The sequence below is a fragment of the Nelumbo lutea genome, chromosome 5, assembly GCF_056320005.1.
Source record: "Nelumbo lutea isolate HS-2025 chromosome 5, American lotus-T2T, whole genome shotgun sequence".
NCBI classification, from domain to species: Eukaryota; Viridiplantae; Streptophyta; class Magnoliopsida; order Proteales; family Nelumbonaceae; genus Nelumbo; species Nelumbo lutea.
Genome location: NC_142688.1, coordinates 52,419,767 through 52,446,888, shown reverse-complemented (window position 1 = coordinate 52,446,888; position 27,122 = coordinate 52,419,767). Strand labels below are relative to the sequence as shown.

At 37.9% G+C, this 27,122-nt stretch overlaps 1 protein-coding gene across 5 annotated transcripts in view; it reads left to right on the top strand.

Moving 5' to 3' along the window:
• LOC148852403 (putative magnesium transporter NIPA6) overlaps positions 1 to 25,271 on the top strand; it is a 40,973-nt gene extending 15,702 nt beyond the window's left edge. For 2 of the 5 annotated variants that reach the window (XM_088945524.1, XM_088945521.1), the window contains exon 9: positions 13,983 to 14,616. In XM_088945524.1, coding sequence (XP_088801650.1) covers positions 13,983 to 14,113 — 131 coding nt within the window. In that variant the 3' untranslated portion in view covers positions 14,114 to 14,616. Of the gene's footprint in view, positions 1 to 8,786; positions 9,080 to 13,982; positions 14,617 to 24,444; positions 24,558 to 24,746 lie in introns of those variants that run through there. The other 3 variants (XM_088945520.1, XM_088945523.1, XM_088945522.1) reach the window with 3 other exon arrangements.
• Positions 25,272 to 27,122: the final 1,851 nt, after the last annotated feature.

The window sequence follows — 27,122 nt, the reverse complement described above, 5'->3', positions numbered from 1 at the left end:
TGAATTTGAGAGATGGATGCAAGAGAACTATACCGTTATAGAATGGTTAGTTAACTCTATGCAGCCTCATATAAGCCAGCACTATCTCTGGATGTCTTCTGCTAAGGAGATATGGGACAGTGTAACTGAAACTTATTCACAGAAACTGAATGTAGCCCGAGTGTACAAATTGAAAAGTGATGTGAAGAACCTGAGACAGGGGGAGAAGAGTGTAGCAATCTACTACTCCATCCTAAAATCCCTATGGCAGGAAATTGATGTTATGGAAACTGTGGTATGGGAGAGTAAAAAGGATGCTGAAATGTACAGAAAGCTGGTGGAGAGAAATAGGGTATTCGAGTTTCTCACTGGATTCAACCCGGAGTTTGATATTATCAGACAGAATATTTTGGCCAGAGATGAGGTTACTCTATCATAGACATATGCCATGATAAGTAGTGAGGAAAGTAGACGACAAGTTCAGTTGAAAAATCCACCTACAGAACACTTTGCACATGCAGGAATGAAATCTAAGGGGCCTACTGAAAAGGGGGAGCAGGGGTGTGAATATTGCAAGAAACCACGGTATACCAAGGACACCTGTTGGAAACTTCACCCTGGACTACTCCCTGAGAGGTTTAAGAACAATCCTAAGAAGGGCAGTCAAGCGGGAAAACTCAAGACTGCTAATGTTGCTACAATACCTGAAGGGGGAAGGAGAGTGAGAAAACATCAACCATTGAGCAGTTGGTTGCAATGAAGTTAGACTTTGAGAAGTATGGGAGGCTCCTAAATCATCTGGAAGCTACAGTTTCTTCGGCCCACCTTTCTAACAGTACATCCTCTTCATCGGCTTTTGCTCACTCAGGTACATATGCCTCAGCAAATCATGCTTCAGTTTCAGGTAATCATAAACTCCCTTGGATTATAGATTCCAGTGCATCAGACCATATGACCAGCCTATCTAACCTTTTTTGTTCATATAATCTCCTCTCTGGGAAAGAGAAAATATCCCTTGCCAATGGGTCACTTGCCCCCATCTCTGGTAAAGGAGATATAAAGACCTCTGACACCCTGTTGTTATCTTTTGTTCTCCATGTTCCTAAGCTTAACACAAACCTTTTATCTGTTAGTAGCTTAACAAAGTCCATGAACTATAGCATAACCTTTTTTCCCACTCATTGTGTTTTTCAGGACCTGCAGTCTCAGAGGACGATTGGGAGTGGCCATGAGGCGAACGGAATATACCTGCTGGACACACCAGATCATGCCTTGGGACCACCTCATGGAGTTGCTTTAGAGCCAGTTGTGTCAGAGTCTGTTAACAAGATTTTGTTATGTCATTTTTGGTTTGGTCATTTGTCTTTTTCTGCTTTGAGTCATCTGTTCCCAGATATGTTTAAAGGAGTGTCTTTATCTAGTCTTCATTGTGAGTAATGTGAGCTAGCAAAGCATTGTAGACATTCCTATTCAATCAGTAATAAAAGATCTATTTCTCCTTTCCATATTGTTCACTCTGATGTGTGGGGGCCATATCACATGCCAACCATGGGGGGCTACAGGTATTTTATCCTTTTTATTGATGACTATTCCCGTTATACTTGGATTTATCTCATGAAATCCCGGGATGAAGTACCCATTATTGTGAAAAATTTTCATGAACTCATCCTCACCTAATTTAATACCCGTATCAAAATATTCCGTTCTGGCAATGCTAAGGAGTATTTTGAGAAAACCCTCTCCACCTATCTTGAAACTTTTGGGGTTATTCATCAAAGTTCTTGTTCCTACACTCCACAACAAAACGGGGTGGGGGAAAGAAAGAACAAACATGTGGTTGAGGTTGCCAGATCCCTTTTATTTGCATCCCATGTTCCTGTAAGGTTTTGGGGAGATGCTGTTCATACTGCTACCTACCTAATCAACCGTATGCCCTCCAGGGTTCTTGGCTTTAAAACCCCCTTTAGTCTTCTCTTCTCGGATGAGGATCACTTTTCTCTCCCTCTCCGTGTCTTTGGGAGTACTTGTTATGTGCATATTCATAGTCACCAAAGGCATGAATTTGAACCTAAGGCTCATAAGTGTGTGTTTCTGGGATATGCCTCTACACAAAAGGGTTATTGTTATTTTGATCCAGTTCGTGGCACCTGCTTTGTATCTCAGGATGTCACCTTTGCAGAGTTGACTCCTTTCTTTAGTATTCCTCCTGAGGGGGAGACATCTGATGAACCCTTTGCTATGTCTCCAACTGTTCCTCTTCCCATCCCTTGTGAGTCTGATCATGGGGTGTCCACCTTTTTCATTGGACCCACTCCTGATCCTCCTCTTGCTTCTACTCCTACTCTCCAAAGGTGTTACCAAAGGCGGAGATTCAAACATATGCAGGTTGTTTCCACTCCTTCAGAAGAGCATCTTGCCACTCCCATAGTTCCTAAGGAAACAGGTTGGCCCTCTACCAACCCAACTTCGACTGTCCCTGACCTTGACCTTCCTATTGCTCTTCGCAAGGGCAAGCGGAAGTGTACAACCCATTGCATTTCCAAACATTTATCTTACATCCTTCTCTCTCTTTCCTACTACTTTCTTGCTTCTGTTTCTTCACATGTGATACCCAGGTCTGTACCAGAAGCATTATCTCAACCTAAATGGAGGGATGCTATGATGGCTGAACTTGAAGCATTATATAAGAACCATACCTGGGATATTGTGGACTTGCCGGAAGGGAAGGAACCAGTGGGGTGTAAATGGGTGTTTACCATTAATATTCACTCTGATGGCTCGATTGAGAGGTATAAGGCTAGGTTGGTTGCCAAGGGCTACACTCAAATGTATGGCATTGACTATCTTGAGACATTTGCTCCTATAGCTAAGATGACTTCAGTTCGGGTCTTGCTTTCTCTAGCAGCTACCTTTGACTGGCCCCTACACCAGTTTGATGTTAAAAATGCCTTCTTGAATGGAGATCTACATGAAGAAGTCTATATGTCTCTACCTCCAGGGGTGTATGGGAAAGAAATGAAAGGCAAGGTGTGTAAACTACATAAATCCATTTATGGTCTCAAACAATCTCCTCGGGCTTGGTTTGAGAGATTTTGGGCTGCTCTTGTCTCCTTTGGCTACATTCAAACACAATCTGATCATACATTGTTCTTGAAGAGAAATAACACTCTGGTGACCTTCTTGATTGTTTATGTTGATGATATTATGGTCACGGGTAATGACATTGAAGAGGCCATTAAACTAAAAGGATTTCTCAACTCTGAATTTGAAATCAAAGACTTGGGAGATCTTTGGTATTTCTTGGGTATTGAAGTTGGTCGGTCTAAGGAAGGTATCTTCATATCTCAGTGCAAATATGTCCTTGATCTTCTTGCTGAAACGGGTAAACTTGGAGCTAAACCTATCTCCACTCCAATTGATCCTAATCATAAGCTTTCTGCCATAGATGGTGAGCCATTGTTTGATAAGGGAGTGTTTCAGAGACTGCTTGGGAGGTTGTTATACCTTTGCATGACTCGGTTAGATATTTCCTGTGCAGTAAGTGTTATTAGTCAGTTTATGCACTCTCCCAGAGACACTCATCTAGCTGTTGCAGAAAGGGTTCTGTGCTACTTGAAAGGTACTCCAAGGAAAGGTATTCTGTTTGCTAAGCATGGTCACATGAAGCTGGAAGCCTTTACTGATGCAGATTAGGCAGGATGTATTGATGACAGGAGGTCCACCTCTGGTTGCTGGGAATATTGTGTCTTGGAGAAGTAAGAAACAGTCAGTAGTTGTTAGATCCTCAGTTGAAGAAGAATACAGGGCAATGGCCCATGGTGTGTCAGAAATACTATGGCTACGATCCCTTCTAGAGGAATTGGGGGTGGACTACGAGAAACCAATGATGCTCTATTGTGACAACCAAGCTGCTATTAACATTGCACATAATCCTGTTCAACATGACAGAACTAAGCACATTAAGGTTGATAGGCATTTCATAAGGGAAAGAGTCTCTTCAGGAGAAGTGTGTTTGCCATTTATCACATCAGAAGAGCAACTTGCTGATATCTTGACCAAGGGAGTTCCCAAAGGGAAATTGACACACTATATAAGCAAGTTGGGCATGATTGACATTTATGCTCAGCTTGAGGGGGAGTGTCAAGAGACTGGGCCAAATGGGCCCTAACAGCTGCTTGTGTGATATCATTTTTTATCTTTTATTTTATGTTGATGGGCCTCACTTATTTGTTCTTGTTTTGTTTTCTTTATGTAATTGCCAAGCTGGCCGCCCACTTAAGGGCATACTTTTCATCAGTAATTATTAGAGATTAATAAAATAGGGTTAGAGGAGAAGGGTGTATTATTCGACTTCTTCTTCTCTTACCTCTTCTCTTCAACATACACAGCTCTTGCACTATTATTCAGATCTGATTTGCAATGTTAATTACTGTTTTAAATCTGATATTAGAAGACTGATTCACATCTAGGAGGAAACTAGTTCCTCAACGAAAAAAAAGAATAAACAGTTGGAAGAATCCTCGATTTGGGTAATGTCGAAATTACTTTGTTTGGGTGTTTCGTTAGAAGGTCTGGAGGTGGAAACAATAGAGTACTTGGAAGGAGTTGAGAGGAGGATTTTGGAGGAGAAGGGGAAAGAAAATATGAAGAAAGGAGGAGGGAAAGGAAAAAATGCCAAAGAATCCATGCGTCTTTCATGGGGCTTAGTGGAGACGGGTGAAAGAGAGGGAAGGAGTGAAAAAAGTGGAAGAATTAAGAGAGAGTTTTCTTTAAAATATTGATGGATCTGAAATTCCTTTCTTGGAATATGAGTTGATTGGGGTCAGGGAGAAGAAGAATGGTGGTGAGTGATGTTTTAAAAAGGGAGAGGGCAGGGGTGGTTCTTATTCAAGAATCAAAACTAGAGAGGGTTGATGCAGGTATAATTCGAAGTGTTTGGGGGGAAGGGGAGGTGAAGTGGGTGGGGAAGCCAGCAGTGGGGTGTGCAGGGGGTATCTTGACAACGTGGAATCCCTTAAAATTTAAGATCTATCACATTATGAGGGATTTCTCTATAACTGTAACGTTCGAGGTACAAGAGGGTCAATGTTGTCAAGTTATGGACTGAATACAGATAGGGAGAGACAAAGTTTCTGGGAACGGCTGGCAGAAATGAGAAATAACATCACAGTCCCTTGGGTGATTGGCGGTGACTTCAATGTCACTAGATTTCTTGAAGAAAAGAAAGGAAACACTCGAAGAACTAGAGCCACGAGGGATTTCTCTGATTTTGTGAACAACTTTGAACTGGTGGATCTGCATCTTTCATAACCAGGAAGATCCTACTTTGGTTAAGTTAGATTTTTAATCTCATCCACATGGGAGGATTCTTTCTTGGGAGCTAAACAAGAGGCTCTTCCACGACCTCTATCTGATCACTGTCCGATTAAACTGGTTTTTAGCAGACAGGTAAACAAACATGCACCATTCAGGCTTGATAACAGTTGGCTTGGAGAAGAGGATCTGCTAAACTTAATTGAAGCAAGCTGGAAGGAAACTCAGGTGGAGGGTACAATCTCCTCCGTACTTGCTAAGAAACTGGGGAAACTGAAATCTGTCATAAAGAGTTGGAAGGTAGGAAAAGCTCAATCTGTGGAGCTCGAAAAGAAGAAATGCTTGAATGTGATTAAGGAAATGGATAATCTTGAAGAACAGAGGTGTCTTTCGGAAGAGGAGAGGAGAAAGAGAGAGGATGCCAAGATTATCTTTGATAGACTTGCCTACAAAGATGAAATACGTTGGCATAAAAAATCAAAGATACAATGGCTGAAGGTGGGAGACAAAAACTCCAAGTTCTTTCACAGAATGGCAAATGCCAAACAGAGAGTTAACGACATAAGTAGGTTGGAACATGAAGGGCGGATAGGGGATCACATGATTAATATTCAATCAATCGTCACTAATTTCTACAAAACTCTCTTCAGGAATCCTTGGCTGCACCGACCTCTGCCGGATGGGGTTCAGTTCAAGACCCTAAGCGATAGTCAAAAAAGGGAGTTGGAGAAGCCTTTCTCTGAGGAGGAGTTATTGGAAGCTGTCAAGAGGATGGATGCAGATAAATCCATGGGGCCAGACAGGCTAACAAATTTGTTCTATAAGAAATGCTGGAATGTCATTTGGGATGATATCTTAAAGGCTTTCCAAGATTTTCATGATTCTGCATCTCTGGTAAGGAGTCTGAATACTATGTTCATTACTTTGATCCCTAAAGTAGAAGGAGCAACCAACCTCAAAGACTTCAGACCGATAAGCGTGCTTCATAGTTTTCATAAACTTCTTGCAAAGGTGCTTGTAGAGAGACTTAAAAAGGTGTTGGGAAATGTAATTTCAGAAAACCAATATGTGTTTGTTAGCGGAAGACAAATTCTGGGCAGTGTTTTAGTGGCTAATGAAGTAATAGACTCTAAGAGGGAAGGAGAACCAGGTCTGTTGTGTAGAATTGACCATGTGAACTGGTGGTGTTTCAACTTTGTTGAAATAATGTTAAAATAATTTAGTTGCTGATGTTAGGGCCTGTTTGGCTAATTAAAGTGTTTTTTATTTCGTTTTTTCTTTCTGTTATGTCTGTTATTGTACACAGGGGCACAAGGGTCTTTTCCCTTGTTATTTCTGCCACCCTATATATATTAAAATAAAGGCTGGCGCCGCCAGTACTATTACATTGCAAAACCCTTCTTTCTTCCCTCCTCTCTTCTCTTCTCTTCTTCTCCTATTCTCTTCTCTTTCTTCCTCTTAATTCTGGCCGGCCATACTGTCAAGATGGTATCAGAGCGGGAATACTGATTAAAAGAGAGCAGATCAAACAACCTTACTGAGAGAACAGATCGAACAGACCAGCAGAACCTGGGCAGAACAGAAATCTAATTCGGGACTGAAAAAACAGCTACAACTGGTACAATTCTCCCTGTTATTTCCTCTTCTTTACCCTCCTTGGTCGTGTGCTGATTGAAAACCCTATGAGTTTGGGCGGTTGAATGCTGTCGAGTTTGTGTACCCCCTGTTTTTTGGATCGTGTGATCCTGTTCATGTGTTAAGACAACTGTAGGCCGAAGATGACCTGTCTTCTCAATGGTTTGATTTGACTATAAGTAAGAAGGATCTCTCCTGCTGATTAGTGGCTGTTAGACATTCTGGAATTCTGGTAGATTAGGACTGTTAAAACTATACAGGTCTAAAATCTGCCTAATACTACATCTGTTTTGTCCGGAATTTGGTACTGTTTGTGCTCAACCTGGTTGTTAAACCCAAGTGTGTGGGTGTAAACTGAGTGGAGCATTGTTTTGTGGAGTAAGGAGGGGTCCTAAGTCGGGTGTTTGGGTCTGATTTACTATTTGACCATGTCGACTGAGAATTCTGTTACTTCAGAGATTACAGGGAGCCACAATGGAGTGAGTGGGGGAATGGATATGAGCTTTCCCATGGCTGTTATTCCCTTTGATGGTCTGAATTACCTTGAGTGGTCTAGGGGAATAAAACTCTACAGCACTGCTAGGGAGAAAATAGGATACATCAATGGGAGAGTGAAGGACCGAAGTAGTGCTGAGCATGATAGGTGGAACCAAGAGAACAGTATGGTGATGTCTTGGCTCTTGGTTTCAATGCTGCCACAAGTAAGGAAGACTTTTATGTGGGCTGGAACTACTTGTGAGATATGGGAACAAACGAAGTCGACCTATTCAGAGCAGAGACACTATGCCAAGATATATCAACTACAAGCTGAATCCTCTACTTGCAAGCAGGGGGAGAGGAGTCTCTCGATGTACTAATCTGATTTGACATCAATATGGAAAGAACTTGATCACTATGAGAATGTGAATTGGAAGTGTGATGAAGATGCAAAGGCCTATAAGTCACTTGTATCTCAACAATGGGTGTTTGCCTTCTTCCTAGGGTTGAATCCATCATATGAGTCCATCAAGGTGCAGATCTTGGGTAGTAAAGACTTGCCATCAGTTCAGGAGGTGTATGCCTTGGTACAGTTAGAAGAAAGCAGAAGAAGTGTGATGAATGGTGTAGGAAGGGGAGTCAGTTGCCCTAGCTGTCCGGGGAAACTCAGATACAAATGTCGGAGGTGGTTTTAAAAAGGGTGGCACTTAGAAAAAATCAGATGATAAGAGCAAGCTTTGGTGCACTCATTTCCAGAAGACACGACACACGAAAGATACATGTTGGGATCTCCATGGAAAACCTAAATGGGCATAGGATTTGGGTAAGAAGTTAGCACCTGATTAGGGCAAGAAACCAGACCAATAGAATAAAAAAAGGTATAACTCAACTAATATGGTATCAGCAGAGACTAGCCCTTCGGTAACTCAGGAGAGACATCCCAGTTTTGACCCTAAGGAAGATATTATCAACTCCTTTCGTGAACATTTGGAATCGTATGGTAGGACTCTCCGCCAAATGGATTCTGGGCCTACTCCTTCTACCTCGTTTGCGTCTACATCAGGTAATGCCACAGCCTTCCATGTGTCATCTCATACTACTGATTCTTCTTGCATTATTAACTCCGGAGCCTCAAATCACATGACCGGTAAGTCTAATTTGTTTCAGACCTATAACCTTCTCTTTGGGAGAGATAAGGTAAGACTAGCTGATGGTTCTTTTTCTACCATAGCTGGCCGAGGCACCATACCTCTCCCACTTGGCCTTACTCTTCCTAATGTACTGCACGTTCCGAAGTTACCTATTAATTTGCTGTCTATTAGTAGTTTGACTCACTCCTTGAACTGCTCAGTCACTTTTTTTCGTCTTCATGTGTGTTTCAGGATTTGACATCAGGGAAGACGATTGGTAGAGGAAGCATGGTGGATGGTCTCTACGTGTTGGAGAATAATGCTGGTCTAGTGGCGACAGAGTCCACGAGTTCGTCAAGTGAGAGTCAAGCCTATTTATAGCATAGTCGTTTAGGTCATCTTTCTTTTGAGTCGTTAATAGTTATGTTTCTAAAGTTATTTGAGTCCTTGTCAGTGACTCAGTTATAGTGTCAAATTTGTCAGTTGAGTAAGCATTGTAGAAGTTCTTTACCTTTACGAAATAAAAGATCTGAATTTCCATTTCATATTGTTTATTTTGATGTTTGGGGCCCTGTAACTCTACCTACTGCGGCTGGCTATAAGTACCTAGTTACCTTGATTGATGATTATTCTAGATACACTTGGGTTTACCCTATGCGATCTCGAGATGAAGTGCCACAAATTGTGAAAGATTTTCAACGCATGCTTATTCGCTCAGTTCCAAACGGAAATCCATATCTTCTAGTCGGACAATGTGAAGGAATATTTCCAGTGATCTCACAAAGTTTTTTTCTTTGAGTGGGTCACTTCAGCGAAGCTCTTGTGCCAGGACACCCCAACAAAATGGTGTGGCTGAACGGAAGAACTGTCACCTTCTTGAAGTCACTCGTGGCTTGTTGATTCATATGAATGTACCAAAACAGTTCTGGATGGATGCAGTCTTGTGTGCGACATATATCATCAATCGCATGCCCTCTCGGCTACTAGAGTATAAGGCCCCACATCAACTCTTGTTCCCTATAGCCCCGCTGTCCACTATTCCATTGCTCACAAGTACTATGCTTCCATTGATGTCTCATTCTTTGAGAATCAACCTTTTTTCTCGGTTTCTCCTCAGGGGGAGAGTAGGGTTGAGGAGAAACAGGCGACGACTAAAATTCAACTACATCCTTTACCTGATCCTCCTCCATTCCGAGTTTTTCATCGTCGCCATAAGGGCCAATAGAGTTCAAGAGCCGTGGAGCCTGACACTATGCAACCAACATCATCGGATTCACCCAAGGCAGATCCGTCTCATTAGCCAGGTACACTTGCTCCCATTGATATATCTGTTCCTTTAAATGTTGATTCACCTATCACCAATGATCTTAATATTCCTATTGCTAAGAGAAAGGGTGTTAGGTCTTGTACCACTAATCATCCTATCTCTAATTTTGTGTCCTATGAGCATGTTTCGCCGTCGTACCGTGCCTTTCTCTCTTTTGTGGATAGTGTCCCCGTTCCTAAGACTGTGGCAGAAGCTTTGTCAAAACCTGAATGGACAGATGCAATGCAGGAAGAAGTTGATGCTTTACACAAAAATGGCACTTGGGAGTTGGTAGACCTTCCTGAAGGGAAGGAACCAGTGGGGTGCAAGTGGGCGTTCACAGTGAAATACAAGGCTGATGGAACTATTGAAAGGTACAAGGCTAGACTGGTAGCAAGAGGCTTTACACAGGTATATGGAGTGGACTACACAGAGACTTTTGCTCCAGTAGCCAAGATGAACTCTATTAGGATTCTTCTTTCCTTCACAGCAAATCTTGACTGGGATCTTCATCAATTGGACATCAAAAATGCTCTCTTGAATGGTGACTTGGAAGAGGAAGTTTTCATGACCCAACCCCCAGGGTTCTGTGCCAAAGGCAGTGAACAAAAGGTGTGTAGGTTAAAAAAATCTCTATATGGGTTGAAGCAATCACCTCGGGCTTGGTTCAATAAGTTTCATTTAGCAGTTCAATAGATGGGGTTCAAACAATGCCAGTCAGATCATACTCTATTTGTGAAAAGAGGTGAAGGTAAAATTGCAACCCTTATTTGAGGTGAAGGATCTAGGCCCCTTATGATACTTTCTTGGAATTGAAGTTGCCTGCTCTCACAAGGGCGTCTTTATTTCCCAACGGAAGTATGTACTAGATCTACTAGAAGATACAGGCAAGTTGGGGGTAAAACCATTTGATTCACCTATTGAACCTAATCACCATCTGGGAGACAGTCAGGGAGAGTTTTTGAAAGATGTAAAGATGTTCCAGAGACTCGTGGGGAGACTTTTGTATTTGTCTATGACTAGGCCTGATATTGCCTATGCAATGGGTGTCCTTAGTCAATTCATGCACAGCCCTAGGACAACTCACTTTGAGGCTGTAGAGAGGATCTTGAGATATCTCAAGAAGTTTCCTGGAGCTGGTTTGTTGTTCCAGAAACACAGTCACTTAAAAGTGGAAGTATATACTGATGCAGATGGGGCAGGAGCAGTCAATGACCGAAAGTCTACCAGTGGGTATTGTGCCTTTGTAGGAGGAAACCTTGTCACATGGAGAAACAAAAAACAAAGTGTGGTGGCTAGATCTAGTGCTGAAGCAGAGTATAGAGCGATGGCTCATGGGGTTGCGGAAATCATGTGGATAAGAAATCTGTTAGGTGAACTGGGTTTCGCAGTAAGCAATCCTATGTCACTCTACCGTGACAATAAAGCTGCTATCAATATTGCTGCTAATCCAGTTCTGCATGATAGGACGAAGCACATTGAAGTGGACAAGCATTTTATTAGAGAGAAACTTTCAAGTGGAGAAGTGTGTACACCATATGTTAGCTCAGAAGAACAACTTGCAGATATCTTCACCAAAGGGCTCCATCATGTGCGGCACAAAGATTTGTGTGACAAGTTGGGCATGATTGACATCTATGCTCCAACTTGAGGGGGAGTGTTGAAGTAATGTTAAAATAATTTAGTTGCTGATGTTAGGGCCTGTTTGGCTAATTAAAGTGTTTTTTATTTCGTTTTTTCTTTTTATTATGTTTGTTATTGTACTCAGGGGCACAAGGGTCTTTTCCCTTGTTATTTCTGCCACCCTATATATATTAAAATAAAGGCTGGTGCCGCCAGTACTGTTACATTGCAAAATCCTTCTTTCTTCCCTCCTCTCATCTCTTCTCTTCTTCTCCTCTTCTCTTCTCTTTTCTTCCTCTTATTCTGGCCGGCCATACTGTCAAGAAACTTCATTCTGGAAAAAAATGAATTTTGGTCAGAAGTGGAGAAATTGGATGAAGGTATGTCATATGTGTATCTTCCCCCAAATTTTCTGTTCTAATTAATGGAAAGTCCTCTGGTTTCTTCAAAAATTCAAGGGGCATCCTCCAAGGTGACCCCCTATCACCTCTGCTTTTTCTATGTATTATTGGAGGTGCTGACCCAATTCATCAACCATGCGGGTCAGGCAGGTCTATGGGAGGGTTTTGAGATAATTCCGGGTGGTGAGAGGGTAAATGTTCTTCACTTTGCGGATGATACTTTATGCTTCATTGGTGCTTCCTTCTCTCAGCTGGAAACTTTAACTGGGATTTTCAGTTGGTTCGAGGTGGTAACTGGTCTGAAGATGAACTTAAGAAAATCTTCTATCATTCCGGTGGGCAGAATTGAGGGGCTGTAAGAATGGGCAGAAGTACTAGGATGTAAAATATATAATCTCCTGACTGGCTATCTTGGTCTTCCTCTGGGTGCAAAAAGCTCATCCTCAGCAATTTGGGAACCTGTTGTAGAAAGAATGGAAAGAAAATTGACGATTTGGAAGACAAAATACCTTTCGAAAGGGGGAAGAGTGACTTTGATTATAAGTACACTTGCAAACCTTCCTACTTATTACCTTTCCTCTTTACTATACCGAGTAAAGTGGCCAAGAGAATTGAAAAATTGTAAAGAGTTTTTTTATGGAAAGACTGGGAAGATGAGAAGAAAATTCACTTGGTGGCTTGGGATCAGATCTGTATTCCATGTAGTTCAGGTGGTTTGGGTATAAGAAAACTGAAAACTTTTAACACTGCTCTAATGGGGAAGTGGTTATGGAGATTTGGCACAGAAGAAAATTGTTGGTGGAGAAAGCTCATTGCTGCAAAGTATGGCCTTCAGCCCGGGAGTTGGACAACTGGAATTTACTTTCCTTCCTATGGATACTCTTTGTGGAAGGCCATAATGAAAGTGCTCCTGAGTTTTCCGAAGGGTGTGGGCTTTCAGGTGGGAACGGGGGACAGAATTCGATTCTGGAAGGATAAGTGGCTTGATGAAACAACTTTAGAGGAAAAATTCCTTCTTATTTTTTCAGTGGCTGAGAACAGAGAGGCTACAGTGGCTGAACCTTTTGAGCTAGTGAGAGAGGAAGTGGTCTGGAAGCCTAGTTTCCACAGAGCTTTTCAGGACTGGGAGGTGGAGGAAGTAATGAACCTCCTTAGCTGCCTAAATAACTTCATCTTCAATCCCCAAGTAAGTGATATTTGGACCTGGAAATGGAAGGCTGATGGGAAGTTCTCAGTTAAATCCTTTTCGGTGGGTGTAGCTGCTACAGGAGACTCTGTTTTCCCATCTAAACAAATCTGGATTCCTTATACCCCTTCCAAAGTCAATTTCCTAGTTTGGGCTGCAACTCTAAAGAAATGTCTAACAAGAAGCAGTCTGATGAGAAGAGGATCAACTTGGATGACCTAAATTGTGGAATCTGTGGTCAAATGGAAGAGTCCATGGATCACTTATGTATTCATTGCTCTTTTGCTTGGAGGATTTGGTCTCACTTCTTGCATGTGGTGGGCATTAACTGGGTGATGTCAGGATCGATTCAGGAACTTCTTCACAGCTGTTATATTCTGGGTCTATCAAAAAGAGGAAAAATCATTTGGAGGACCATTCCAGCGGCAGTGATCAGCACTATTTGGTCTAAGAGGAACAATAGAATTTTTAATGATCTTTGTAAAAGTACTGATGAGTTGATCAATTGTATTGTGGCTAAACTTGCTTCTTGGTTATCAGTTGTTCCTCAGTTTAGCAATCAGAACATGTTTCTGATTCTAAATTCAGTTAGTTTGTGGGACATCTGATTCTGTGTATGCAGGGGAGTCAATCTTGTTTGCTCCTCCATTTGTATGTGTTTCTTCTGAAATAATATTACCTTACTTTTTTTCAAAAAAAAAAAAAAAAACAATTAAAGCCTTTTCATTAGTAGAGGCTAGAGATTGTGTCAGGATGATGGAAATAATTTTCTAAATATGTTTGGATCTTGATAGTTTTCTTATTGTAGAAATTCATTTTACAAAATAATAGCTCAATGACGTAAGAAACCATATAAATTCTTGCCTATTAGCTGTTAAAGTTTCAAAGTTGTTTAAGAGTCTGGTTCAAGATCTGATTTATTAAAAATGCAGATTTGTATTCACCACTTTCACCTAAACTATCGTGGCGTATCCAAGGAAATGGGGAATTGTGGAAGCAGAAAGATGAAGATGGGCTATCTCCTGATTTTGTTACAATTTTCAAGCAAGATTACTTCTCTTAGATGAAATATTTTTTGGTAGTTCCATGTTTAACAAATGACAATCCACTGAAGGCTCCTGAGCAGGAGTTGTTGCCAAAAATACGCAGTTTTACTGTAAATACCAGGGAGGAAGGGGGCTACTCCATTTCTAATTTCTGGAACTGATTAGGCAATTCAGTCCACAGCTCGAGGATGCTTGTTTACTTGTGCAGGCCAAGTTTTCATGGTCAATTTTGTTTCTTCTTCCTTGAATTGGAGTGTTAGAATGTTCTTTTCCCTCTTTATGCTAGTATCAGATGCATTGTATCTGGTCTGCAGCAAATGCCATAGTCCTGGTAGTCTCCTTTTCCTATTTCCCATTTCATGTTTTTCCTTGTCTGTAGATCCATTTGTTCCTTCTGATTTCGGATGTACAAGTTCAGTTACTGATAGGGCATCTGCATTAATTAAAGTTCTAGCTGTTCTGGTGAAAAATGTATTAATTTATTTAAATATGAAAAGGTAATTGATTTGTGGGTTTTCCATGAGAATGGCCTAGCATGGAATGGTGTTGATTTAAGTTGCAGATAAAATTGAACATTCAATCATTTAATTAACTGAGAAAATTAGTATTAATTTATTTAAATATGAAAAGTTATTTTACTCTTTTTTAACCTCAAACTTTACTCCCGGTGAAGATAAAGGTGGCTGCCATTAAATTTTACTAATTAAATAAAAGGCTTAGGAGGGGGGATATAAATACCTTACCCCTCTAAAGAAGCTATACAAAAGGAGTTTTGGCTCATAATTCACAACAAAGGTCCGGAACTGCCTAAAAAAACACCAAACTACATCCATCTAATAAAAGGAATTCTAGCTCCATCATCACAAATTGCAGCTTCAATAATCCTTGGACAGTCTCAAAGAAGTAGCCATTTGATTAATGGGATTGCACACTGATTTAGCAAGAATGTCTGGGAGCATGGGCATGCATGAGGCTATAGACCCGGTTTGACATATCTCGAGCCAAAGTTGAGCCAGCCTGGTCCAATTTGGGTCAAGAAATAGCAATTTAGGAAGTGGTGGGCAGCAGGTGTAATCTCATGATCAGTTAGACAGGTCCTATTTGATTGAAGTCGTGAGGACCTTAGAGTTTTTGGATGATTGGTATAATTTCATCACTGAGTGTATTTCAACAATCTAATTTTCTGTTCTCCTCCTCAAGGACACTTTATTCCCTCTTGTGGTCAAGGAGGTCCTTCATCTTTTCCTTTGTCTTTTTATCCCATCTATGTAAGGGCTTTTTAGACTTCAAGCTAAAGACAACCATTTAATCCAGGGAGTTTGAATCAGTGTTTTCAAACTGTCGTTTACCTGGAAGGTTGGACTGTTTGGCCTGGGAACTGTCCAGGCAACCAGTTCTATTTCACTCTTAACCAATTCTTTGGCCAAAACTGATGACTTGGTTAATGACCCGCTGACTTGGGTGGTTGAACCATTGACCTGTTCGATCAGGACAATGGTTTTTGACCATTTTTTATTTTTAATTATTTTATATATTTTTTTCTAATTTGGAATGGCCGTTTGTTCGAACTTGACGGTCGAACTGCTGAACTGGAAACCAGAGGCCAAAGCGATTCCAGTTCTAGGTTGGTTTTTAAACATTGGATCAAATTAATGCTGAAGGACCTGTTGTTTCTCATATTTTCTTTGTAGATGATGTTATGTTTTTCTTAAGAGCGTATAGAGATGAAGTGAACAACCTTTAAGATAGTTCTAACTTAGTTTCAAGATTTGTCTGGGCAACTTATCAACTATGATTAGTCTGGCATTTTTTAGTAAAAAAACTCACTCTAGGTGTCCAAGAATTTTAAAGCGCTAGTTGCATATTGGGAATATCGATTCTAAGACTTAATACCTAGGTATCATCCTTCTTTGTTGGAATTGTGCTAAACATTCCTCCCTCCCCTTTGTTTTGGATAATCTGAAAATAAACTGAATAAATGGAGAAGGCTTCAGTCTTTTCTTTATCTGGCAAGACAGACCTTGATTCAATCAGTGCTTCAAGCTACCCTTTTCCATTGCATGAGTGTATATCAAATTTCTTCAAAAAACTCTTAATGAGATGGAGAAGATTGAACGGAATTTCTGGTGGTACATTTCAGATCAACAGTCCAAATTCCATTGGTGCTCTTGGAAGTTTATGTGCCAACCTAAAATTAATGATGGCTTAGGTTTTAGGCACAGTGGTACCATGAAGTTAGCTTTACTGAAGAAATTTACATGGCGTTTCCTAGTTGAAGATAATAAGCTTTGGGTTCATATCTGGTAAATATCTACAGAATAATTATCTTTTTCCATTCCGTATCAAAAGTACTAACTCCCAATTCTGGAAATCTGTTGTCCCAACTCTAAATTCCCTTCATCAAGAAATAGGTTACTTGATTCATCCCCAATCTGAACTGATCATCACCATCCAATTAGATTAGTAATTTTCTCCAACATTCCAAGTCATGAAATATTTATACTGCCTTGTCACAGCATTTTACTGCTCTTGTGGTTGATCCTATTTCCAATACTGCGATTTATCCCATTCAAATTCTCCACTAAAAAGCCTACTTTGATATGAAGAAACATGTTTTTCCTGATTTAATTGCTGTAAGCTCTTGTGGAGACTTGTCAACAATTTTATACCCGTGAAGTCCAATTTTAGGACTCTGGACAGTTCATGTGACTTTTCTTTGTCCTCTTTGTCTTCAAGTTAAAGAAACTATTAACAATCTCTTTGGACCATGCCCATTGATATTCAATGGCTTCTTCGAACCTCTTGGATTTAGTGTATACATCTTTTAATTCATCAATTACAGTCCAAAGAAACTCATTTTGAAAGTTCTTAGCTGGATTGTTGTTGCCTCTTACTATAATTGGTTTGCAGGAAATGAAAAACTTTTTTAACAAAAAAGATGTTTCTGTTCATTGGGTTCTTAACCAAGTGAGTTCTATCACTTCTTCCTTCATGCATGCTACTACACCAGTCAGTACTAGTCTTGGAACCTTTTAGTCCATATACTAAATCACCTGTCATGAAATTTCTTATGTGCTATTTACCGATGGTGGTATTGTTTCCTTTAGATCAACTACTTCTGGCTATCTTTTTCTCACACCCCAAGCTTCCTTTGTAGTGCTTATAATATAGATCCTTTACTCAAAAAAAAAAAAGAAAAAAGAGAAGAAAAAAAAACTCTCATTGTAAAAATTCTTCTGAAAAATGACCTCTCTGATGTGCATAAAGTTGCAACTCATATTTCTTGTATTGGAGAGATCTTTATCAATCTACTACCATAATCTCCGAGAATAAGATGCGCCTTACCCTTTCCATCAGAATTTGTGAATCAGAGCAAATAAGTAAATTATTCCACACTTTTTGGTAAGCAATTTTAAGCCATCCGACATTGACCTGATTTCCACAATCATATTATCTTTAACCCCTTAGTATATGTTTGGCATCGATGCTGCATATACAGCGCCGTTTCCTGTATATGTGTGGGTTGGAAGCATCATTTTCTGAAAAAATGGTGTCTTTTATTTTTTGTTTGGAAACATTGCTGTCAGGTTGGATGTTTCCTAGGGCAACAACGACACCTTCTATTTGGTACCAGTGCTCCATATCTATTTTCAGTACTGGTACTCATTATAGAAAGTCTACGTCACTGCCACATCATATCCTCGTTGTCAGCAATGAGCTCCAAATTGAGAAAATGTCGAATTCGGCGTTTCTCCAGATCATGTCTTCTCTATTTCTAAGGCGTGGTTTAGAGTACCGTTTTTTATGAAAAAATGGTCCCAAATAGGTTACCATTTTCTGGAGCACCAATTTTTTCAATGTATTGCTGATGTGACTGTTTTCTAAAGCAAGGGCATCAATACCAAACACTGCGTTAATGGTTGGCAGAAATAAGGTATTCAGGTATAATTTGATTAGATGGCAGACAATCTAAGGTATTTAGGTAATCCTTTTACTGGACTATTGCAATATTGACATCAAGAAAAGACAGGATTCATCTCCACATTTGTAATGACCATCCTCCATTTATTCGTTGCTTCAATACCAAGGAACTTCAAGTTAATGAGAGACATTCTTTGAGATGAGTTATAAGAATTATCCATGGGTCTTCTGCATCAAGAAAAGACAGTGATTCATATCCACATTAGTAATGTCCATGCTCTATTTATTCATTCCTTCAATATCAAGGAACTTCAAGTTAATGAGAGACATTCTTTGAGATGATTTATAGGAATTTTCCATGGGTCTTCTCCATCTATCTTTTCATAATTCCTAAACAATAAAAACAGGCAAAACAGTAAAAACAAGTCCCTATAAATCCTTTCAGGCAAAATAGTAAACAAAAAAAAAAAAAAATCCCCATAAATTCTTTCTCCCTCCAACAAGCATATGGGGTGCAACTTAGGCGGGTTAGGGTTGGGATTAGGTAAAAAATTCACTGGACCAGATCCAAAGCTCGAGCCCAAAATAATGTGAAATGTCCAACTCTGGCCAACTCGAACTGCATCCCTTGCATAACCCAACTATATACCAATACATTGTGTGAATGATACGCCAATCTGGGAATGAAGCCTGAGAGTATTATCCATAAAGAGGTGATTTCTTATTTCAATTGAACTATCCTTGAAACAATTACACTTCGAGCATAAAGGGAGACTAATACTGCTTGGTTGCAGTGCAAACTTATTTGCACTAGTACAAATATAAAAAAATGCAAATTCTTGTTTAATTTTGTTTTAGATTTTACTTTATTCTGTTTCATGTCTTAATTTACTTCATTTGTACTACAATCAAGCAAAATAAACTAAAATTTGAAACAAAAATAACTCAGAATTTACATTCAAATCATTTGCACTGCTATAATTTTGCATCAGTGCAAATTTATTTGCATTGCAACCAAACACAACCTTAGCATTCCATTAGAATTTAATTAAAAGGATCTTTCCACATAAAAAGGATAACTTAGAGGAAATAACAGTATTCCAAACCTCAGGAAATAATAGTTTCCTTCTATCCTCGCAAACACCAACATTGATAAAAAACTTACTACTCTTAGTGTCTTCGTATCACTCTATCTTCTATATTAGAAATGAAGAAACCCAAGCTTATAATATCTTCAAAACAATCCTGCTTCAGCTGATCTTGCAATATAAATTCCAATCATTGTTACAGTTAAAAGAATATCTTTGATTAGGATAGAGGTATCCACATTTAGGGTTCTAACGAGATTGGGTTAGCTGAGAAATGAGAATGCAATAACTGTGTAGTGGGCTATTGAACACACGATAACGCCCCACACTAGTCATTAAATGCATTTGGTCCACAATCACTCACTTTCTCTCTTAGAATAATTTGGTGGTTTTTGTTGTTCATTCCACCAAAAAAGTTTAGTATAATTGGAACAGTAACAGTGGGGGATGAATCAAAGTTCAAGGGGGATAGTGAATCATAGGTGGAGGTATTGGTAAATAAAAACCCAGAAACCTAATAAAATCTCTGAGGTGGATTGAACTCTAAATTTCCCTAGAATTTATGGCTGGCCTGGGGCATTTTCATTGGCTCAACAACTGGCTACACAGCCATTGCATTAAATTAATCTGAATTTGTTTGTAACGAGGTCATCCATCAAAGGTAAAATTTTCTCTAGAAAATAAGACCCATATTAACTTCAATAATCAAGTTATTATAATGGCTACTAGCGGGGAAGCCACTGCGAAATGCCATTTGGAGATATAATTTTTTTAATGCCTATTTGGAGGTACAATAATAAATTAGGTTATATTTTTTAAAATAAAATAACTATAACTATATTATTATGAATAATAAATAACCAGTAGAACCAGTCTTGAACTTACTATTTAATTGGGATCAAATCATAAACCTCATTATATCGAAAACAATAGTCAAAATAATACTAATTTATTTTTACGTTAATAAGTAAAACATTTTTAACTAATATTATCTTATTTATTATTTATCAAATTTACTATTTCAAACATGAAACATGATAAAAAATACAAGAAAGATAAAAATTATACATTTTATAAAATGTTTGGTTCCAGACTTTAATCATTTCTAGACAATAAGTAAGAATGAGAATCAATCCAATAATTAATTAAGACAAAATCGTGGAACCAAAACTGTTATAATTATGTTCAATCAATTTAGCTCCATTAGGATTGATCAAATAACCCATTGGTTCAGCCTTAGTTTTTCTTAAATAAATTAAATAAATAAATAAATAAGTCTATTGGGATGGGACTAGTATAGGCTATCTCGAACTAGACTTGGCCCATTGACAACACTAAATATTGGGCTTAAAGGGACTGAATAATTTGTTAGTAAATTATTTCTAAATAAATAAATAATTTAGTACAATAAACAAATACATGTTTATTGAAATCTATCTCTTAATGTCACATCTCTTTTATTCTATCGATTTATTTTAAAAACAAATAAATAAATGCTTATTGAAATCTATCTCTTAATGCCACATCTCTTTTATTCTACCAATTTATTTCATTAAAATAAATAATTTATTTAATTTTATTAAATAAATAAATGTTTAGATAATAAAAATAAAATAAATAAATGAATAAATATAAGTTGAGATAGAGAATACTTCTAAATAAATAAATAATTTAGTAAAATAAATAAATAAATGTTTATTGAAATCTATCTCTCAATGTCACATCTCTTTTCTTCTACTAATTTATTTTATTAAAATAAATAATTTATTTAATTTTATTAAATAAATAAATGGTTAGATAATAATAATAATAAAATAAATAAATGAATAAATAAAAGTTGAGATGGAGAATAGGAGAGAGAGAGAGAGAGTTAAGAAAGAAGAGGAATGACATTTTATTTATAGGATGTCATAATTGTATGTGGCACTACTGTAATTTTTGAATGCCATTGAATCAATTATATAAGGAGATTTGTCTTACATGTGTGACACTGCTGTAAATTTTTGAATATTATAGAGGCCATTATATAGAGAGGTTTGTCTTATATGTGGCATTCTTATAATTTTCCAAACAAAGAGGGTGGGAGAAAAGAGAGAATGAAGAAGAGAAGGGAGAAAGATACAAATGTCAATAATTTAGAGAACAAAAAAATATAAGTATCAACCTCATAATGCTCTCCCAATGCTTTAAGTATATAGATAGATTAAAAAGAAAACAAGCCTTGAAGTATTGTGAATTGTGACCAAATAGAAACACCAAAGATTGAGTCTGGATCAGGTAGATATGTCATTGTAAGCACACTAAATGAGCACTTTCAAATTTTTTTGACACCTATCCCTTGAAATACCCCCAACATACCCTTGAAAAATATTAAAGATGATAGTTGTTAGAATATTTACAAAGTGCTCACTGAATGTGCTTCTTATGTTGTGCTTACTAGACCCGTTCCCCTAAAGATTGCATTCTAAAGTGCTTTCAACCTGAAATATTTATCCACATTCACATGGCTACAGCTATTAATTTGGAACACTTTTATGTAGGGATAATAGATATTCTACCATGAACCCAACTTCTCCTTTTTTCACCAATAGAGGAGTTCTATAAAAAAATTGCAATTTTTTTTCCATCCAATTTACAACTTTTTAGGCTATGTTTGGTTTGAAGGTAGGGAAAAGAAGTGAAAGATAGGGAAACCTATACAAGGTTTATAAAGGCTTCCCTAATTTTCTCTTCCTTTCCCTACTTTTTCCTTCAAATCAAACACAGCCTTAGGGTTAGCAATAGCGGATAGCAAGTGAATCGAGATACTTGCAAACACATTATGAATGAGAGCTCTCTTATTACCTTGAGATAGGGCTGTCCACGGGTCGGGTTGGATCGGTTTACTAGGGTTTTCCCAACCGACCCGACCTGGTCAGGTTACCTGAGATGGAAACCGAAACCAATCTGTGTTAAGCAAAACCGACCTGGTCGGTTTGAGTCGGGTTGGATCGGTTTCGGTTTTGCTCTTGTACAAAAAGGAAATAGAAGCCTAGAAGGAAATATCTATTCTAAAAACTAAAAACTAAAGTTTTTAAGATATTTTCTGGAAATATATTTAAAAAGTTAGAATTAGAATAGAAGACAAAAGTTATCAAGAAAATAGAAAGTCAAACTATTTTATAGAAAGAAGGCTGAAATTTGTATATTTCAAGAAACTTTCTAAGTTCTAGTCTAAGTAAAAAATGACACATAATTATAATTGTAATTGCCTAATTGGTTGCCTATTTGGTGTAAAAGACTATAGAAATTAGGATAGAGACAACTTAGTTAAGTAGGAACTAAGTTGGTTCGGTTCGGGTCGGTTTCGATTTTCACACAAGAAAACCAAAACCAATCCGAACCATCGGTTTATGAATTTGTACAACCCGAAACCGACCGATGCTTATAAAAACCCAGGCAACTCGGATTGGGTCGGTCCGGGTTGGTTGGTTTGATCGGGTTGGGCCTTCTTATGAACAGCCCTACCTTGAGATAAAATCTTCCGCTTTCACCTCACTACCTTTATCGCAATCTTGTCAATTGTATTCTCAATATACAAGCTTCTATTACCTTTAATTCTTTTTTCAAAATCCATTCAACAAAGCTGAGTTGCAATCCCTATACATGATATGATCAATAAAAATATAAAATGATGGGCAGAGGACCAAGTGACAGTCAAGAGAGTGCAAAACGAACAACAATATTCACTCGTCTAGGATAATGGGTATCTGAGCAAACTTCTATTTCTGCCTTTGGTTATAGGTAAATCAAGTATTGTAAAAGAAAGTTTTGTCCTCAAAGCCAATACATTTCTCAATCATTTAAATTTTGCTAGGGTTGTGTTTGGAAATGATACAAATAAGTGTGAATACAAATATATGTAGAGTGTAAAATGGTTCATATAAATTATAAGTAAAATTGAGTTAGTTTTGCATTGACAAATTTATCTTCTTACTAAACAGACTTTTAGTTGTAATGGATACAAACATGAATTCCAATAAAGTATATGCTTTTTTTTATCAAACGTCCACTTGAATGCAAATTTGCTTCTTTTTTATTAATGTACTTTTACATCTTATTATCAATGTAAATATGCATTGGCCTGTCATTTGTCAATGCATAAATGTAATGTTGCCAAACACAGGCAAAACTGAATCAGTGTAAATTTACCCTGAACCAGGATTTACACTCCATTTTCATTGTTTCCAAACGCAGCCTAGGTGGCAATTTCTTTGTAACAAAGATGGTACAGTCACTTTTATTAACCATCTGACTTGATGCTTGTTCATAAATCTGAAAGAAAGACATAAAATTCTGTAGATATTCCAAAGTTGTAAAAAATAAGAAAGTGTTGAAGGATTTACACGTTGAATGTGAAAGTGAAATTGAAGCAAGTAAAACAGTTTTAATTCACATTACCCACATGAAACCAGGGTGCATTTGACTATTTTTTTTTTAATTTTTTATTTATTTTATACCTATAAATTGCATAAAAATTTGCTCCCCACATCTGAAATCTTTTGATGAAAAATTTCTACTGGTGAAGCCAATCCAACTAGTCAAAATGATTCCCCCAATGGAAGTCACACTGCTCCATTTCTTGAGACTACTTAGTTCTAGATCAGTTGCACCAAATTAGGATAGCTTGAGGGCGCGCACTAACTCAGTTCTAGATCAGTGGGTGGTGACTCCTTTTCTTGAGACTACCAGGAGCTTTCTAGAGCTCACTAGTTGTATGTTTCTGTTGGATTTTGGTGGTTTTACTATTTTTGTCATATATAATAAAATCTCTTTGGTGATATTACTGGTTAATGAAGTGGTATGGAACATCTCTATACAAGTCATATATTCTTCTTTGGTTTATTGGAGGTTGTAATCCCTATTGTTCCAACCATTCTTCTGCTTGTAACTTTTACAAGTTTTGAATCGCTGCACGATGGAGGAATTTCTATCTCTCTCTAGCCTAGCACACTTCCTAGGATGCCAAATCTAAGGAATGAGGGATTCACATTGTAGAATATTAATAAATAAATCTCAACAAGTTACGTTGTTTCACCTCTTAGAATTCTTCTCAAGAGGAAAAGATGAAGTGTATTTTAATGAAGACAAAATCGATCTGTTTTTGTTCTCATCTTGAAGGGTGCTGAAAGGGAAAGCGTTTGGGTGTTTACAATTGGGTAGGAACAATTTTTGCTTATTCCCACTTTTGTATGTGATGTCATGTGAAATCGGAGCAACAGAAAACAGAATCTCCTTGCCCGTTATTTGCTTTTATTTCAATTATTGGTAAAACTAATTGATGTAGATATACTTGGTAGGCCTCGGATTGTGTCACATGGCATCGATCAGATTAAATCCTGACCGTACATCACCAACTGCCTCCAACCACTCAAAGGCAAGGTCACTTATAAAAGGGAGTGTTCATCTCAAGGTAAAGACACTTATCTACACACTTATTCATACATACTCTTTTGCATTCTGAATCCTAAGAAAATTCTTCATAGCTATTAAGGACTAAGCTCTGAATCCGTGTCAAGTCTGATCCGACCTCTCTTTGGCACTTAATTAATTTGATCATCAAAGCCTCCGCCTCTGATGTGTATTCTTTTCCTACATACAGGTCGAACCTGTCAGCCTTGGACACCAGCAGAATTTCTTTGTTGCCCTGGGTCCTATGTTTGGTAGCAATACTAATTTATGTATCTATGTTGACGATTGTCTATTTTAAATTTAGTGTTTGGGTTCTTTTGTGCTCTAACTCATTTAATTTTAACCCGACCCTCAACAAAGATTTGACTTAGAGTCATTAATTGGTAGTACGAGCATATCAATAGCTTTTAAGAGAAATTACAAATTAATATGTGAAGTGCAATTTCACTGGAAAGGAAAGTGGGAAGAACCATGACAGGTACCCTCCATGGTGCAGTGAGTATTAACTTTGTAAACATTCAAAGTAAAATCAATTATGCAAAGTAACATTTAGACAATTAATATGGACAGTCTGACCTTTCATAAGGGGGTGTTTGATAACAGCTGAAGTAGCTGCTCAAACTTATTATTGTATTGATTTTTAGTGAATAATTTTTTAAGGATGTGTATTGGTCATTGGACTCCTTGATGGTTAAAACTGAAGTCGGTTTGATCATTATACCGTTGATTATTTTATAATTCAATTATTTTCTTTACTAAAAGACAAAGCAATAGCTCACATCAGCTATTAATTATTATCAAACAACGTAGGTAAGAATTCCTGATGACCTAATCATGAGGCAGCTTAGCTTATGTCATTGGTTGTGCTTTGTAGAATCAATTAACTGACACTGAGTCAGAGTGGGAGGAATATTAATTAAAGCAATACTTGAATCAACATGAAAATTTAAAGGAAATTAAAAGAAAGTGAAACATGCAGTCCGATGGTTCCTGTGTTTGATTAACTGTTTCGGTTGGCCATTGGTTTTCCATGTGTGTACCCTTTGTCATTCGTAAATCTTTGCGTGTTCCACCAGTAAAAAAAAAAAAGGAGCCAAATTTGTTGATAAATACAAAGGGTTCAAATATGATATTAAAAAGCATGGTTTTTAAAATCGGATTGGGTCGGATTGTTGGATTTAAAAAAATCAGGAATTGATTAGGTGATCGGTTTCATTTGATAAAAAATCGTTGATTTGATTAATAAATTATTGATTCGGGCAATTGAATCGTTTTACAATTTGGTGGTTTCTTTTTTTTGTCAAAATGGGTTATCTGTTCGGTTTAAATGGTTGGATTATTTGACCAGACAACAAAATCCATTTGATTTTTATAACCAATCAACATGTATCATAAAAATGGAACAGATCAAGTGGTTTTTGATGGGTATTCAATGATGAAAGCCTTTTGAACAAACTAGTATTCAATCAATTGATACGGACGTTCAAGCTTTCTTTGGTTTCCAAAACAAACATGAAGCATATACAATTAAAATTTTCCTGATGAGCTAATCGATGATCCATAAGAATGAAATGTTTAGGCAAGTCTAAAAGAGGAAAAGAAAAGGAAAGATCTTCCATTTGACAATTAACATTGGGACCGAAGATTCAATGTTAATGTGGACCTAATGTTATAAAGGTTTTTCCACCTTTCTCTTTCTCTTCCAACCTTTTCCTTCAAACGAAACACAACCTGTGACACCATATATTATATGCACTCAGTCAAGAAGCACCATTGAAAACATTTCTCATGCCCCGTTCTCAGTAAGTCACTTACTGGGTAAATGTATTTGGCTGGGTAAGTATTTTTCAGGAATGTTTTAGCTGGGTAACTGCATTTATTCATGTTTTTGCATTTTTCATGTAAATAAGGCAATGATAATCTTAATCATAAAAATTCTATTATTAAAAATGGTGTTTTTGTTCCATTCAAGTATTGACAATTTTCCGTAGATGGGAAAATTAATTTATCCACCTACGAGATGAATATCACTTATGTGGATAAGTAATACCTAAGAAAGTAAACATTCACTAGTTCTCATATAAATCTGAAAAATAAATATAGGTTTCTTACTCAATGGGAATCAAAATCCCATTGACCAAATTTCCCCCCTCTCAAAATCCAAAAAACAAACACCCCCTTATAGACATAAACTTCCTTCTCTCTGTCTCAGCCTCTTCTGCAACTACACACCCTATGGATTCCTTATCTGAGGGGAAGCTGTCACCAAAGTTCGTATTTGTGTGGGACAATTCCCCTGAAATCCCAAAGCTGCCAAATTCAATTGCAGACGTTAAACTAACAATCAATGGACATGAACAAGTAAAAAGATGAGGGCATGAAGCACAATTCTGGTTCAACAAAGTTTGATTCAAGTACGTAGGCAGGCGACCCACGCCAGCCCCCATCGAGCCTTGATGCTACAAAGGTGTTCTCTCTTGGAGATGCACAAGAATTGTCTCTCTGTTGGATCCTACAAAAAGAAGAAACATTTAGAACTTCTTGTCTCCTAAATTCCACCCCCAAA